Source organism: Dromaius novaehollandiae, chromosome W, assembly GCF_036370855.1.
Source record: "Dromaius novaehollandiae isolate bDroNov1 chromosome W, bDroNov1.hap1, whole genome shotgun sequence".
In the NCBI taxonomy this organism is placed as follows: Eukaryota; Metazoa; Chordata; class Aves; order Casuariiformes; family Dromaiidae; genus Dromaius; species Dromaius novaehollandiae.
In genome coordinates this window covers 48,490,441-48,508,238 of record NC_088130.1, presented here as the reverse complement: position 1 = coordinate 48,508,238, position 17,798 = coordinate 48,490,441, and the positions used below count along the sequence as shown (strand labels likewise).

The 17,798-nt window shown below is 34.9% G+C and overlaps 1 protein-coding gene across 6 annotated transcripts in view; it reads left to right on the top strand.

Annotated features, from left to right (window-relative positions):
• The window catches only part of LOC112987041 (importin-11), a 107,338-nt gene that overhangs the window by 858 nt on the left and 88,682 nt on the right, over positions 1-17,798 (top strand). For 2 of the 6 annotated variants that reach the window (XM_064500841.1, XM_064500844.1), the window contains exons 2-7: positions 236-314; positions 5,486-5,589; positions 7,599-7,681; positions 8,081-8,224; positions 10,614-10,714; positions 16,021-16,093. In XM_064500841.1, the coding sequence (XP_064356911.1) occupies positions 8,087-8,224; positions 10,614-10,714; positions 16,021-16,093 (312 nt within the window). In that variant the 5' untranslated portion in view covers positions 236-314; positions 5,486-5,589; positions 7,599-7,681; positions 8,081-8,086. Of the gene's footprint in view, positions 1-235; positions 315-5,485; positions 5,590-7,598; positions 7,682-8,080; positions 8,225-9,508; positions 9,646-10,613; positions 10,715-16,020; positions 16,094-17,798 lie in introns of those variants that run through there. The other 4 variants (XM_064500843.1, XM_064500842.1, XM_026106698.2 and 1 more) reach the window with 4 other exon arrangements.

Below are 17,798 nucleotides of genomic sequence, written 5' to 3'. Positions count from 1 at the left end.
TCAGTACTGTCAAAGTATTTTCTTTGACTACAGAAAAAAAGAAGAGCTGTTACCTGGTTCCATGGAGCTATTTTGTCATTTCTCATTGAAACAATTTTCAGTCTGGATAAGATGGGAAGGCATCAGAAGAAGTGACGCATTAAGCAGCACAGTTTGTTGATAGAACTTGTGTTTTGCAGAAATGAAAAAAGCAAGCACTGTCCTTTCATTAAAGGTGACTATTTTCTTCCTACAGGGTTTTGAAGAACAGCAGTTGAGGCCTTACAGGAAAGCAGCTTCTTCCCAGAATCAAAGGCAGGTTCAGTGCAGTAGCAGTGAGTTATTTCTTCATTTTGTGTCATCTTAGAAAATGGTAATGTGTGTTATGCAAGAGCATGGCCCTACATGCAGTACCGACGTTGCTTCCAATGTATGCTACTACGTACATTGCTGTGTAACAGCTCAGATGATGTCTGCAGTGCATTCGGCATGGCTTTCAAATTGACATTCTTAATATTAAGAGTACTTCAGTCTTTATAAGTAGCATGTTCCTTATGAATTTTGACTTCTTGAAACTTAAAGGCTTCATCACTGTCTGCTTTTTTCCCTCTCATTCTTCTGTTGTACCATTATGTAGAAATGCATTTCATACCATATGCATAAAATAAGAAAAGTTCCTGTTACCCAAACCCTACATATAATACACTTTAAAACTGTATTATCAGCAACTGGTTTTAACTGTGTACTGAAATGGCTTATAGCCTGTTTCAGAGGATGAAGGCAGACTGGAACTGAAGTTTCTATTTCAGCTGTTGCATACCAATTTGTTATGAAGTGTTCTGTTTGTTTTTGACAATCTGTTTGTTAAGATGGAGTGAACTATAAAGAAGTAAAAGCAATAAGATTAGTCTTGTGAAATTTGTCATCCTATAAGCTTACTATCAAACATTTAAAATATTCTTCCGTCGTCTCTGTGTGCGCCTTTGGCTCTTTCTGTGTTATGAATACTGAACCCTATGATGGAGTTTCTTCTGAGCTTATATCTAAGCAAATTCCTCAGGAGTGGTCTTACTGTAATCTTATAATGCCTATTGTTTGTGTTAGGACTTCTTGATCAGTTTTGTGTTTTCCATTTAACCCAAGAGGCCATTCTTCTTGCCCTAAGTGTTTTATAGCATAATCAGAGTTCCTTTTCTAAATATCAGTCAGCTTCCCTTATTGTTGTCCTATATTCCTAGGCTTTCCCTTCTTATTCTGTGTTCCTTTATCTCTGGTGTTTTCTGCTGCTTATGTTGATTTTCAGACCTAACTTTTAGTTTTAATGTTGTAATTTTATAAAAGTAGATCTGTAGAAGTTCTGTTCCTCTATTTCTGTTAGTAGCAATATGGACACAAACCCTGTAACTCTTCCTTAGACTTTTTCACTTTTCTTCTTTGCTATGGCTTAGATTGGGTAAGGAGTAAACAGCTTTTTTCATTAAAGTTAAGAGAAATTAATTGTTCTGGAAAATATCAGCTAAGGATGGTAGTGGTAGTACCTTGAATAGCCAGGATACTGGTAGCTTTTTTTGTTTTTACTGCTCAGTAGGAATGCTAAGGTATGACATAATTGATACAGGTAATACAGTGATAGAGAACAGACTCATATAGGGGTGTTTCTTGAGTGATGGAGGGGCTGGTATAACTACCAACTGTTCCTGAAATTGGCAAAATCCTTAAAAGCATTGCTAATATGTCATGTTAGCATCAGGAAGAATGCTAGCATTCTCATTAGACTCATTTGCTCAGAAGGGGACCCGAAAGTGGTTCTTGTGGCTTTTTAGAATGGAAACTTTGTTTCTCTTCTTTAAAGCAAATATGCTTAAAACACCCACCTTAAGTCATGCAGTGAAAAAGAACAGAGAACAGTGGCTATTTTGAATGCGGGAATCTAGGTGTGACTAGACTCTTCAGCTAGTGCAGTTGAGGCATATACTGTAATCAAGGGCAAACTCAAGTGTGATGAAGCAGTTGTCATGTTTGATTCTTTGGAGACACTAGCTTGAATGATCAGATATCATTTTCAGTTGAGTTAATCTGGACAAAGAAAGCTTAGCCTTTAGTGCGCGTCCAGAGTAGGGCTCAAGAGTGCATGAGTCATTCAGCCACAGTACTTCTAGCTGAAAATGCATTTTTGAATATATTTTATTTTTTCAAAAAGTAAATGGAAAGGTAGCTGAACAGACCAGTTACTTGTTAGCAAAATCGTGTCACAGGAAGATCAAACAATAGGAAAGACCTAGATCAGCGTTTGGCTCAGTCTGCTTGTGAGTGCCATTCTCCTGGCACTTACTTACTACTGGTGACTGCTAAAGTTATAGGTGACTATTAAATCATCTTTTCGCCTCTCACTGTGCTGAGGGGTGGCATTTGGTGTATTGTATATCTTCTGGATAATAGCTATTTGATACTCCATCTATTTCATCTGCTGCACTGGGAAGTCTTGTGGTACTTGTTGAACTATGAGTTAAGCTCTGCAAGTATTCAGTAGACAATATATTGTTTATTTTATATATTTCTGCTCATGTATACTTGGAGGTGATGCAGATTTTCTTCCTTGTCTGAAAAACAATGTTTTTATGATGTGCGTAAGTTTCACTGTCAATTAGGTGTCAAACCTAGTTGGGTCCTGTCTGCATGAATTGGTGTCACGAAAGTATCTGTATATGACAATAATGAAAACTGTGTTGTAGGGGATCCCATTAACACATAAGATGTGAGCTATTGTCTTGATTCAGTTATCTTTACAAAGCATATGCAGAGGTTAAGTTTATTCTCAAGAGAAATCTTGTTCATGAGGAGGGATTATAAGGACTTTATCCTAGGGCTGAAATTGCATGTGACAAATCTCTCTGGCTTGACACTGCTGAGAGTCCTATATTCCTCCTTTCTCCCTTAGCCAGTGTGGTGCGTTTTGGACCATGTACTCAGGTGGCTCAACTTGCCAACTTTGCAAAAAAAAAAACCTAACAGTTTTCTGTATGATTAGTGAGTTCACCTGGCTTAGCAAGAAGTCTAGTGAGGACCAGAGCTAGTGCAAGGAAAGGAGTGGAAAGACAAAAAGGTGAGGAAAGGGAGAAGCTGGGGCCTGGAGGGAGTGGAGAAAAGGGAAAAAGAGGGTCCCTCTTTCAGGGTAGTTTCTAGGTTGGGGATGTAGTAATATGTAACTTTGCTCTAAGTCCATATTCTGTTTTGGTGAGACAACAAAACGAAAGTAGATTAATATAAAAGATTGTACCCCAGCTTTAGGAATTAGCTTTACTTGAAAGTTCACTAGTCGAAGGGAACATTGAAGTCATATTGAAGACATGCTGTTGTTCTGTTTTTCTGTATGTGCCTCCAAACTTGGCAATTGGTTATTCTTAAATTCTTTTTTCCCTTAAGAATGATTTTTAGGAGAAAAGGGATCCTTGTCAATACAACAGCATTCAATTTCACCATAGAGGGAGATTGCTAAACATAGGTATTCATTCACTCTTACGGTACTGATATAACCGTAACATAAAGTCATGGATTTCCTAATAGTTGTCAAAGCTCTTGTTCATCCAGCGCAGTTTTAATAAATATCTTAAGCTGGCATAAATAAGCACTACTGATGAAGCAGCATTGGCTTGCATCTAAACTGCCTGCTTTTTATGCCTGCCACAAGTACCTATGTAGCAACGTGGTATGGAAGTGATTTGGGAGCTTGATTCACATGAATACCAGTGTATTTCCCCCCTATCTCCAGCTTCAGGTGTTGAAGAGGTGCAGGGACAAGCAGAGGGTGGTACTATTTATTTTAGTGACCATGCCTTTTATATATATATATATATATATATATATATGTGTGTGTGTGTGTGTGTGTGTGTGTGTGTGTGTGCATATATATATATATATAAATTTATAAACATATTTGTAGTTAACCTAAACTGCAAATATAGGTTTGCAGTTTGGCACTGTAAGGAGTGATTTGAAATAATAAGTATATTTTTCTTTTTATATCAAAAAACTTGGAAAATAATTGTAAAGAAACAGGCTATGATGACTGCTATCATCAGAAGAAAGCAGAAATTGTTTAGAGGAATCTCTCGAACATAAAAGCAACAAACATCATTTTGTTCTGTCCTGTGTGGATTCTTAAAATATGCTCACTATGGACTTTGCAAAATCCCAGACATAATGCTGTGTTATTGCCATTTATATTTTCTAGCATTTTTTGCTGTGTTATTGCCATTTATATTTTCTAGCATTTTTTGCTGGAAGTAACTTCTGTAAGCTAGTATAATTCAAAATACTCTTTTCTACATGTTCTTTATATGCATAATAATGCTATTTATAGTAATTGTGACCGTTCTTGCTCTATAGCCACTTATATTAAATTCTGTTTGAGTGTTTTGTAATATGGTGTAGCATAATTCCCCCTACCTTCCTGGAAAATGTGATGGTAAGTTGTGGGCTCTTTGGCAACAATGGCTATTTTATGTTATACTTTGCTTATATCCTCTGAATCCTATTACATTACCCATAAATTTATAATAATTGAGAGACTGTCAGCTTGCAAAAAAAAAAAAAAAAAAATTGAAGAGGAAACTTCTTAGCCTTGGAACAAAATGTGTAGATTTTGAGGATGTAGTATTAGCTGTATTTTTTAATGGGTTATGTCAACTGCATGCAAATATAAATGCATTTCTCAGGTAAAGGAAACCGCAGCAGAAATAAATTAAAAAAATGAAGTGATCATATATTACCTTCCTAATTTTTTTCAAAGCAGGGGTCTTGGATGAAACTAGAACATGTTTCTGATTATTGTATTAGAATAGCTCTACTGACTTTTCATAATGTGTTGTCTTTGACTTTTTTTTAAAAAATAGATTTAACTTTTCATGATGATGAAACAAAGACCTATTTCGAAACATGCATCTTGATGTTTTTCTTGTTAATTCTTATTAAATAAATATTAAATTAATATAGAACATACTGCTTCCTTAAATATTTTACAGTATTTATAAACTTTATCTTCAGAATTTTCTCATCTTTAGGGAAATTATTCTTTGTCTTCAACTTTGTTATATTGTTTGCGACAGCCTCATCCAATCTTGTTGAGGAATATTGCTCACTTGGGGTCAGAAAGCAACCATGCAAATTTATGGAAGATTAAATCTATCGAGCTTTGTTAAATTTAAACGCCTTACATATTAGGAAGTTCCTGAATGACAGTTTTCTGGAGCATGGGAGAGTATTCTTTGGAAATATCACTACAAGACTACCCAGTTCTGATGATCTTCCATATGTGTCTGCTATGGTCCCTGTCAAGAGACAGGACACTGGGTTAAATGAACTTTTACTCTGACCTGCTAAGGCTGTTCTTATAGCAGTGTCTGCCCCAGTTTTTTAATGAAAATATGAGCTTTTTCAAGAATGAATAGCATTAAAAAAAAAAAGAAAAAACTTTGTGTATGTTTCTCTTTGCTTTTGTCATCTTTAGGTCTGCGGGTTGATTATTTTGAAATAAGGAAATGAAAAACATCCTCATGGTTTTTGCATTTGTGTTGTGCTGACTTTAAGCCCATCTGATGAGAACTGTTCTTGGTTAGTATATCAATTATATAAATCTTTAGCAGCAACACCATTCCCCACAAAAAAGCAACCTTCTCCTTTCCACCTCTGCCAAAAATACAAAAGAACCCCTCTTTTTCTGCATCAGCTTTGAATGTAGTTGAGAAATAATTTCATTTAACTGGCATAGTCTTTTTGTGGTGCAAAGTCAGTTATTACATGAATGCTCCATAATCCATTTTTTCTCTCAAATGAGCATGTCCTTGGTGTGGATCTTCAGCAAGTATCTGGGTACGTGCTGCTGATTCACTGTTGATATATATGCAGTTTTCCTGTGGCAACTCATTGTTTGAAGAACACTGTATAGCAAAAGGCCTAAAATTGTCAACTTATCTGCGGCTGAAGTTACTTATTGTTTCTTTTTTCCTCCTTTTTTGCACACGTACACACATGCTCTACAGGCTTGGCTTGACTTTTGGAAGTTCTCTCTGCTCTTGAGGTTTCATCTAGCAATTAGGACTGATGATCTGCTTTCTTTTTATATAAAAAGTTTGTTGATTAGGTGCTTCAGAATAATGCTTCATCAGGTCTTGTTTCATAATGTAAGATAAGTATACATTTATTTTGCAAAGGAAATAATTTGACTTTTGAATGGAAATAAACGACATTACAACTACTACTGTTATTACTTCCCATCATGATCATTACAAGTTAACATGATGTTTTTCTGTCTTTTTGCTAGGCAGTATGCCCCATAGAGTAAGCCAGTCCCGATTTGACTTTACAGTCTAAATCAGTGTCTTGGTTCCCTGGAAGTTAGTAGTCTACTAAGAAGAAATCTGAGATTGTATGTTTAAATTTGTTATGTAAAGACCTCATAATCTTAGGAAATTTTTAGAGAATCTGCAAATTGATAAAGGTTGAAATGACTGGTACAAGTAGAAAAGACAGAAGAAATAGAAGGTAGATCTATTTTGCAGGAAAGTTAAAGCAGAAGGATTAAAAGATATATCACACAGGAAGTCTAGGACAGAGTTGAGTTATTTGGTCTGTTAGATTATTGCTCTAAAAAGAAAGATGACTTAGTAGAGTTGAGAGTATACAGAGTTGTGGGGTTTTTTTTCCTTCTTTTAATCTTAGAAGCTTCAATATTTAGTCCATTTTTTGTTGCAGATGACTGGTTACCTGGTTTTGCATCATGAGTTCTTAGTTTTTTGTTTTTTGCATTTTTTATTGTGCAGGGCTATTGGTAGTATCTTTCATCTTGCTGCTTGTTTTGATGTTAGGATGACGGTTCCCCCTCTTTCTCCCTCCCCCCTAGATCCCCAAATTTATACTTGTATCAGAATCAGGTTTAAATTGTTTGGCTTTCTTACTATCACCCTTAAAATTTTCCAACTCAGATCTCTTTCTAGGTGAAAGTTGGAAGGACAAACTAAGTTCTTTACTATTAAACAAAAACAAATCCCCTGAGCCTGTTTGTAGAAGAGAATTAAGCTGTCCTCAGTTGTTTGTTTAGAAAACTTTACGTAAGTGTAGAAATAGTTTGTTTAACGTGGATTTGTATTATGCAAAGTTTATGTAGGTTATAAACAGAAGCTTTTATAGACAGAAAAACAGTTTCATTTATTGTCAAACTTCATGATTATTTATATATACATTTTTCTTTGCTGTGATGCTGTTTCTGCAATCGTGATAAATGTAATATGTCTGTTTTGTGTCATCTGGAGAGCAATGTTTAGTTATGTCTTTAGAGTATAAGAATGTGTTTATGTTGGAAAATCGGCATTCTTGGTTCAGCTGAATTAGCATTTTGTATGCTGAAATAGATAATTAAGGATACGAATACATTGAGAAAATTCAGTTTCTTTTAGGACTCTAATTCTGAAATCCTGCAGTTTGTCCTCTTAAATAGATAAAAAATATTTAGGTAGATTTGAGTTATAGGAATTAAGTATCTGAAATGGATCAGTTTCTCTTTTGGGGAGAAATTATTTACAAAATACAAAACTATTGATACTCTGTATATCTGTCTTTTTCAGATAATCCCATGGTTTGCCTTGTCTTCAGCTGAAGTTTGTAATTCATTGCAGTTTTGCTCCGTCTGCTGTGCTTCACAGGAGAGGTAACCAGTTTAAAAACAAAATCAAAATATTTTCTGGAATTCCTCAAACTTGGTAAAGGTGCTTGTAATGATAGACTTATTGTTTGCTTTTTCTGCTGAGAAACTTCTGAGAGCAAAGTAGTTTAATCATTCTGTACCTTGACACTGTCTATGAGTGGGTGTGATATACTATCTTGCACTGTGTAGTCTAATGAAAAATTAGCATGTGATGTTTAAATAATGTGAATGAAACTGTCTGTCTGTAATTTTCCTGGAGGAGGGGAATGGTTTTTATAAGTTAATCAAGCATGCTTGGTTTTGTATTCTTTGCAGGAATAGGATCAAAACATTTCACAAGATTTAACTTTTTAATGTTTGCTGTCTTTATTAAGTGTTTTCTCCCTTTTAAAATGTTCTCAGACTTTCATGGATCTCAATAGTGCTAGCACTATTGTTCTGCGAGTCTTGACCCAAGCTACTAGTCAAGATACTGCAGTGCTGAAACCAGCTGAAGAACAACTGAAGCAGTGGGAGACACAGCCAGGTTTTTATTCAGTCTTGTTGGTAAGATACAGCAGAAAAGTGCTATTACTTACTTTCTGAATAATTCTGAGTGTGACCTCCTAGAATTCCATTGAAATGTGACTTCTAGCTGAGGTAAGCTTTCAGTAGTTGTGGTCCAGCTACTAGTATCTTTATGCCATGCTGTGTGAGGCATCACCATCACCATGTCTCAGAGCAGATTCCTTTCCATGCATTCAGGAAAAAGAGGAAATCCAACTTCCAGCAGCATGAATAGATGGGCCTCTACTGCTAAGCCTGTTGGTGGCCTGTTGTGAATTGTAGGTAACAGAAGGCCAAGATGACCCTTCCCAAAGGATTGCCTTTTCTGCCTGATAAAGCGGTGATACTTTTATTTGCCCCCTTTATTTTTAGTTTTTAATCTCATTGTATGTCTGAACCAGCTGTGCTTTATTGTGGAGGCAATGCATTATGATAGCTGTTGTACAGGAAAAGTTCTGTACGCTTTTCAATGTACTAAGTTTGATACTCAGTTGGGATAGCTTTCCTTCTTGTCAGCAGAGAGATTCACAGGGAGATGACTAGGTTGGTAGCAAGGTTCCTGAAAAAGTGAATACTTCCAAAGGAATTACTACTTCTGCTGATGAAATGAATGCATTAACATGGTGCCAGGTGATGGAAACAAACTCAGAAAAAAACCCAGGAGTTTCAAAGAAGGCAAACAGAATTTAGTGGTGTCAATATTTCGTGCATCTTCTGGGCATGTGTGTTTATATTATAGTAGTCTTAAATAACATACAGGTAAACTGATTTTCCTATAAATGTCTGTCTTTAGTGCGCAGGATGAATGACTCAGAGTTGTTTAGTGACATATTCTGTTCTCTGTAGACCCTCTGCCTCATCATGAAGCAAGTTAGGAGATTTAGGGAAAAGTAAAACAAAACAAAACAAAAAACCCCCACAACTCTTAATTTTGAGCTGAACTCAGTTCTATCCCCTGCCTTTGCCATAGTTTGTCTGCATTTGTTTGTATGTTCAGCTGTGTATGTATGCATATGTATTTATATATACACACACACCCGTATGTATGGGTATCTATATATCTTTTTAGCTGTAGAAATTAATTTTCAAAAGTAAGCAATTACTGTGTTTTAAGTCTCTTGCTTGTGGGATTGGGAATAAGTTTCTTTGCGTGTTGCCCTTCTCTGGTCTTTCTGTATCTCTTCAGTTTCTCTTTTTAAGACTAGCTAGCACTTCATGTAGTATTCTAGATGGGACAGTTCTATGGTGTGAATAGATTTTGAATATTTTTTGGATTTTTCTCAGTCTCATGTCTAGGTGTTCTGTTTGGCGTCTGAGTTCAGCTGGAGATCTTTTGAGCAATAGCCATAATAAAAGAAGTAATTTTCTGGAGTTTGTAATTTCTAATTCGCTGGTCTATGAAACTTGTCTTTTCTTTTGCGGTATGCAAGACTTCATATTTTATTGAGATTCCTTTGTCATTGTGCTATCTTGCCATTTTGAAGTGAATGCTGTTTTGTACCGCTGATTCTACAATATACATCTTAATCTTGAGTAACATACAGAAGTCAAAGTCACAGGAACTAAGCATGATATCGAATAGTGCTGCTTAGTGAAAATAGAATAATGATGTTCAAGTTTTTACTATCCAACTATTGCTAGTGTAAAACAACCATCTGTGCACAGCATATATACTTAAACATCAAGCATGCTGTGTATTATTTTTATTTACATTTTGCTCTAACACTGTATAAGTTAAAGATGATTGGAAGATATTAGAGTTAATCTCAGGCTGAAATGAATTAAAAAAAAATGCCCCAAACTACTGTAACATCTTAACACTTATACAGTGTAGAGGAACAGGATATGTTTTTATAAGAACTGCACAGGTAAGTTTGAGAAGTGCTGTCATACCAGATCACTGTTTTCCAGTCAATGTTGGCAGGCAGGGAGGTCCATAGCATGTGGCAAGATAATGAAGAACTCTCCTGAAAGATCTCAGAAGTTTGTGCAATACTGTACCCTTGTGCTATACAGTATAATTTCTTTTTCTACTAAGAATCCAGCTGTATCATTTAAGAGTGTAATAACTGGCTGGTGCTAGTAATTAGTACCCATTTATTGCCTTTTAAGCCAAACAAGATTAGAAATACATTCATCCTGTATTTTGAGTTTATTTTTTGTAAGTTGAGTAGTGGAGCTAATGGTAAGCATTTTTCTATTTCTTTTGTTTTTAACATGTCATTTAATGTTTTTTGTCAAATGCTGACTCGTGCATTTTTATATACACCTGTACATATGCAGGTGCGTGTACACTATTAATACATATGCTAGTGCATGTATTTATACAACTTCTATTCTGTCTGTGGCACATTGAGTAGCTTTTAACTTCTTAACTTCTTTTTAATAGAATATCTTTACAAATCATACCCTGGATGTGAATGTAAGATGGTTAGCTGTGCTGTACTTCAAGAATGGAATTGATCGGTATTGGAGACGAGTGGCACCACAGTAAGTTGGAAATTTCTTTCACTTACCCTTTGTGGTAGATTCTGTTACACTTACCCAATGGGAAAACAGCAAATTGCTTGGTTGGTAGAAGAGAACTTACTTTGGAATTTACAGTGACATTGATAAAACTTTTACGTTTCTCCCCCCATGCTGAAAAGCTTTTAGGTTGTTAATGGACCAGTCTGTTTTCATATTGTATCTTACAACTTTGTTCATCTTTTAAGAACAGAGTTATGAATCTAGGTCAGGGATTCCTGATTTGAAGTGATGTGATAAGCTTTATAAAGTTAATACCTGGACTTCCTGGTAGTGGCAGATGTGAGAGGTAGGAAGTCTCTTGGAGAGACTATTAAGGAGATGTGTAATGTAAGTTAATTTAGAATTTATATTGAATATATACATGACAAAAAGACAGTAGCTGTCACTATAGACAGTTCTGATGTGCGTTTTTTAAATTATTCAGACACTCAGCTTCTGGTAACGTCTGACAAAAAGTTCTCCAAAGAAACTAAACATCTAACCCGTATTCCTGAGCACCATATTATTTACTTAAAAGTTTCCAAGAGGACTGTTGTAATTTATGATCCATATAGAGCTATATACTTTTCAGTGTTCCATTTTTTTCTCTTTCCTTTAAAAAGTAGGTGTAAGTTCAGAAAGGGTTTTGATTTGCCTTCAGTGCTGTCAGGAAATAAGAAAGATCTGGAAGTATTCAGTCCATTGGGCGCTCATATGCTAGTAAAATAGATAGTTAAGGACATCACTGTCAGGCTTGTATATGGGCTGAATTGGAATTTCAGGTCCAGTTTTTATGGATGATGAATCTGAGCTTGTTCTGAAAGCATGGCACCATTTGTGTTTTGTGGTATTTGAGATAGCTTAATGTATTTTGCCTTACGTTACAAGCTTTTTTTGAAGATCTGCCAAATTTATGTGGCAAAAAGAGGGAAAAGTGATGAAATGCTGCATCTGCAGGGCATTCCAAATTAACAGTGTAGTACCCCATGATTATGTGAGGCACTGAAATGTTTGTGAATGCAGATTAGTATCAGATTGCAATACATCTCCAAACATTCAGATTGTTTTTTTTGAAAGAGAAAAATATCATCTTGTGTGTGGAGGAAGGCATATATCTTTGGCATTTCTTGTTAAAGGGAAGAGATAATGCTGTTTAAATTACTGGTACTTAATAAGTAAGCATTAGTGAACCAATTAAAATACACTGTTTCAGTATGTTAATTTTTTCAAATAAATGTCAATAACACAGTAGAAAAATCCTTTGTTCATTTCCTGTAGAAGTAATGACTACAATTTAGCTGTTGGAGCTGATGTGAAAATTGAATAACAGTCTTTCAGTGTTCTTTTTTTAATTTTTGCAAATTTAATGTGATTAAAAATATAAATGAAGAAAATCATTGGCTGTTGTTAAAGATTCCATGGAGTAAATACCTACTAAATTTCCGGTATAAGATGACTTTTCCCCCCATTTCTAATTTTCTTCCACGTTTCTCACATGTGACATTTTACCAGTATCTTCTGCTCACCCAGATCACTCTCAGTAGAGTATGTTGGACATATTTTGAGAAATGCTGTTTTTAAGCTCTGATTTCTCAGTCAGTTGTTCTGTGAACAGTGGATACTGTGATTTTTGAAGGTTTCATTGTACAGGTTTTTAATTTTTTGTCCTTGCAAAACTCTCAGCTCTCTTAGGTTGGCATCTGTCCCTTGTCGATGTCCATAGTGCCTCAAAGCTTGTTCTGATGTATCCAGCCTGTTTGGTTGAGCAAACGTTGGAGGCGTGCCTGTTGGTTTCTGCTGCCCCTCAAAGGCAACAACTGAATTTATACCTATGGTTTTTCCTAGTAGGGTGTTAACTCAGGTCTGTTGCCTTTGCTCCGCTGTTGATTTTCACAGAACCTATGGAAAAATAATCTCTGCCATTTCTGCCCTTTGTCAAATTTAGTTGAATTTGGATGGATATGTTCAAGAATTGAGACTTGGAGAGGGTTCTCGCAGACAGATAACATGTTCACATAGCCTTAATTCCTCAGTGTATCAGGGCTAAAGATTGTTTACTGTTCATCGTTTCTTTTAGAACTATTTGTCTTGAATATTTATGTACTTGTGGAGAACTTTTAATCTCCAGAAATGTTCCCAGTAAGTTGAATGTCTCTATTGTACAAGTGTGCTGAAGTTATTTTTAGCTGAGTCTAGCAGGACTAGCTTTACCCTACTTCTGCTGAGCATCGTGGTTTTTTTCTTCAGCTGCTACTCCTGCAAAGTAGGAAAAGAACACTGATTTGAGATCATGAATTCTTTGGAGAGGACAGTAGTTAGGATAGTAGTTTTTCAGGCTTTTCTCAGGCAGTGTTTGGCCTATTATTTTTGCAGTGTTGTTGGTGTTCTCCAAAGGTGGCCTCACTTTATGATTTTGCAGATCTTTATTGGTTTGTTTTCGAGAAACTGCTTTTCTTGAATCTGAGTGCTAGGAAGAGTACCTTTTTTCTGAACATGTTTTCGATTTCGCTGAGAATTACTATCAATTCTTGTTTTTTGTGGACTTTGTTCTTTGATTGAATTATTGTCTTAGCAACTTTAGGAGCTCCTAAATGATGTTTTTATCTGTTTGAATTATAAATAGCTCTTCAGACTTGGATTTCTTGTTTATGAAGTAGATTTTTTTTAAAAAAAGGTCCAGCAGTATTTTTTTTTTGAAACGCCGAATACCTGATTTCCCCATTTCGCAAACACAGAAAAAAAATCAGACTCTGAAATGGCAAATTGTGAAAGACTATTCGATAAAGATTTTGAAGCAAATGCATACTTCTCTACAAGGACCTGTCTTGCTTTAATTTTTTACTTGGTGAAACTCAGTAGTGAAGTAAAATGAACTTAGTGAATGACAGAAATTATTCCTGACTTCCGCTCTGTAATTTTTATGTGTAGTTGTCTGCCTTTCTTACAATGCTTTAAAAGAGGATAAAGATTACCTTTTTCTGTGGCCACATCTGCTATGAGCTCTGCAGTGGGGAAATGGGTAGCCGTGGTTTAACATCCAGCAGGTGTCACTGTTGTATTAGCTAAATGGTAAGTTCCTCCACTTCTGATGAATGGTTAGAGATTCTTAGATTAATGCATCTAAGATAAAAATGAAATATACCACTTGCATCCAGATTAATTTCTTTAATTGTTTTCATTACAATGAAGAACTTTGCTTTGCTTATCATAAGCATCTATATCTGAGGAGCTCATCCCGATGAGTCCATTTTCGTTTTCTTTCTTTTTGCTTTGTTAGTAAAATCAGAAGCTTAGTAATAACACTTATTTATAGTAAGTAGTGCATGTTTGTTGCTTGTAGGATATGTATGCCATATGATTGAGGGGAAAATGTAATTAAGGCAAGGGTTCTTGCAAGCTCACAGGGGATGTAAATTAAATAATATAATCAAACAGCTTTTTATAACAAAACAGGTTTTTGGTGCTTTCTGTTATCTCTGAGCATGTAGCACAAGCTACACTTAAAGTTACAGATTTTTTTAATTGTAATAATAGTAGCTTGCAAGTTTTGGAAATCACTCAGTGTGCTTGTATGTCTGGAAAATATATACTGCATTTGTTTATTTCTAAGAAAATAAAATTCTATGATGCCTGCTTTTTAATGTATCTGCTGGCTTCAGATTAATAAGTAAAATAGTTTCCTGAACAAAACCTTTTACTGTTGAAGAATTTTTTGTAAACGTTACCCAAAATATTTTTAGGCATAACTGAATTTCATGTAAAATATTTTGGAACTTAATTCTTGGTAAAAAGTGAATGTTTGTTTCCTGCATGCTATAAATTACCTTTGAAAATTAGACTTAGGCTGGCAGATTGAAGTCACTCATGAAAAAATAATCCCCCCCTCAATGTTCTATATTTAAGAAAGGTCTGTGATTTGGCAAATAGGGAGAATTTGTGTTATACATGGGGTGGAGGGGACTAGAAAATTTGCTGCAAATATCTGATCTTAGGGTAAATCCTAGTTTTGTTTTTTTATTATTTTGATTTGAACCTTTAATACCTGCCTAGATTAGTATAGAACCTGTGATTTTTAAGGAGCTTTAGGCATCATTTTAAACTGCTGTATAAAAGCAGTGGATTAGTGTCTTAGACTGGCAACTGAGGGCAGCAAATGGTTGTGTTGATGTGTTTAATTTTCTTAATTTGCAGCTACTAGACTTCGAGGTGTGATGATTGCATGTATACTTCTAAATCACTGCATTGTTAAAATAGTTTAATAGTTTAATGTAAACAACCTCAATTGATGATTTAAGTATTTCCATGTGCCAGAGACAGCTTTTTGGGTGCTATCAGTAAATGAAAGTGGATTTTTTTCCTCATAGTATAATCTATAAATCCTGACAAAGCATTTCTAAAAGTAGCCTGTTATGTTTCGTGTTCCGATCTTGAAGAAATTACTGGGATTGTATGCAGTGTAAAGCAGTGCAGGAGTAGCATGATACAGTAACCTATAGTTTTAAACTGATAAAGAGGTCACTTAAAAGGAAATCTAAAGGTAATTTAAAGCTACATTTAAATGAAAACTGACCCTTACGACTTAAAATTCATCCTTCCTAGTTTTCTGTGCATTCTTGATAACTGTTTCAATATTTTTTTTGTAGCTCAAAGGCATAATTTTCAAAAGATCAGCGTTTTTTAAATGTAGCAACATGACTTTAGTAAATAGAGAAGGATTCTTGCTTTTGCATGAAGAGCTCTCATCTGTTGCCAGGACTGCTTTATACTAACCACCTTTTTTCATTATCGAACAGTATGAGTGAGCAGAGACATGCTTGAGTCAGCAATCTTTACAGTAATAACTTTAAAACTCCCTCACAGCAATCAGACTTTATAATTTGAATAGTTTTCCCATATTTTCTTAATCAGTCCTTGCATTTTACCCTGTGTATTTGCTTTTTGACATTTGTATTTCCAAATGTCACATAAAAAGGAAATATAAAACCCTGATGTTAGAAGGCCTCATAAATATTTATCTTTGTTTCACTGTTTCTTATCTTTCTAAATGTCTCCAAGTTAGTGAAAAACAAAGGATGTTCTCTGGATAGTTTATCAAACTGAAACACATTAGTTTCAAGAAAACTGCATAAAAGTAATCTTCATCCAGTCAAATACAGATACACAAATGGAAATGATCATTTTAACTTTTGTGTCTACTAATAGTGACAAAACAATGCTGAATATGAGTTAATAGTTGGGTTTTATGTAAAATGAAATGCTATTCTAATAAATATATCCTATTTTAACAGTGCTCTTTCTGAAGAAGAAAAATCTACATTGCGTGCTGGACTTATTACTAACTTTAATGAGCCAGTGAATCAGGTTAGTGATGAATGATTAGTTATTATTCTCCTAAAAAAACCTTCTGATATACAATTGGTATATAATTCAGTTTGTCTTTACAAAGTGTTTAATAATGACACAGTTGACAACTTGCAATTTATGTATTGCCTTTCAGACAGTTCTTTATGCTGAAGTGAGATCTTGTCTCCGATATTTTCCCCCAACTTTGACCACAATTCAATATATTTTGTGTTTTTATGCAACCATTGGTGAGTTGACTCAGGGAATGGATCTGGCTCAAAAGTCCAACCCACCCTCCCTGAGGGTTATTTGGGTTTTTTTGTTTTGTTTTGTTTTTTTTCCCCCTCCCTCCTTCCTTCCAGCTGTATCTAATCTCTGATCTGACTCCTTCTGTAGCCATACCAGGAAGTGTGGTGGTGGTGGTATAACAGGAATGAATCACTGAGAATGGTACTGCATAAACCTACCTAAGCAGCATTGCTGTCACATATGTAAAGACAGCATTAATGAAACTAAATAGGCATGATCAAGCTTTAGTATGATAGTGTCGTGTCTTGCATATTTAAAGTGATTTTTAAGCTTCTGTTTGGATTAAAATAAGGATTTATTGTTAAATTGAGTTTAGTGCTAATGCTAGCAGCTCAAAACACATATGCTAGATGTAAGAGTTTTCCTTCTGTTTGTTTATTCTTGCTCATTTAATAGGAGTTTCTGGAAAGAAATCTTCACTACTGTTTCAAGCCAGGTTTTAAAGAGCTTTGGAGAAAATACAGAAATGAATTGCATAAGATAAAGCTTAAAAAGTAAAGGTGTAGCAAGCAAACTTTAATTCTGCAGACAGTTCAGTTCTAATGTTTCAGGATTCCTTGATGGCATTACTGCTATTTGTAGGATTGAAGCAATATAGTGAAATAATGGAAAATTATACTTTGTAAAAGTCATTTATACAGTGATGAACAGTGTAAGGTTTTTAATGTCAAATGCAAATTTTTAAAATGGAGGTAGGCATAGAAGATGTCTTTAAATTTGTATTGTAGATACAGTTTAAAATTGACCAAAAATATAAACAAATACTATTTGTTTATTTCAACCAAGAACTCTGATGTATATCATGTTTGACCTTAAAGTAAATGTTATTTATACTACTAGCTAATACAAAATTTATCAAATACTTAATTTTGAAGCAGTTGCGTGCTCTTCACATTTCTGAAAACCTAATGCATTGTAGATGAAGCTGAATTCAAACTTCTTAATCAAAATTTTCTCACTACTTCCATTAATATTTAAATCAGATTACCTGCTGATACAGCAGTATGGTACATTTGATAGTTAAAGTTCTAATTCTGTTGAACAGTTAAGCAATTTCAAGACTATAGTACAAGCTGAGTTTTGAACCCTTTTAACTGACATTTTTTGAGTAAGGCATTTATTTATTTATCTGTATGACACTTTCAAGATATTGTATTTTATGTGATGTGATTTATGAATTGTAAATGAGTGGCACAATTTCATGCAATATATCCTGCACTTGAATGGAATCTTGTTAGCTAACATGTTTTGGTGCTAAAGCTCTTTGGACCCTGACAATTGGGAGATATAGAAAGATGTTTCAGTCCATCTCTCTTTCTCCCCTATCCCCTAATCCCTGTTATAGGTATGTTGATGTTTTCCTTTTCATTTAGACTCTAGTACTGCATGATAGGCCTGGAGTTCTGTGTGCTGG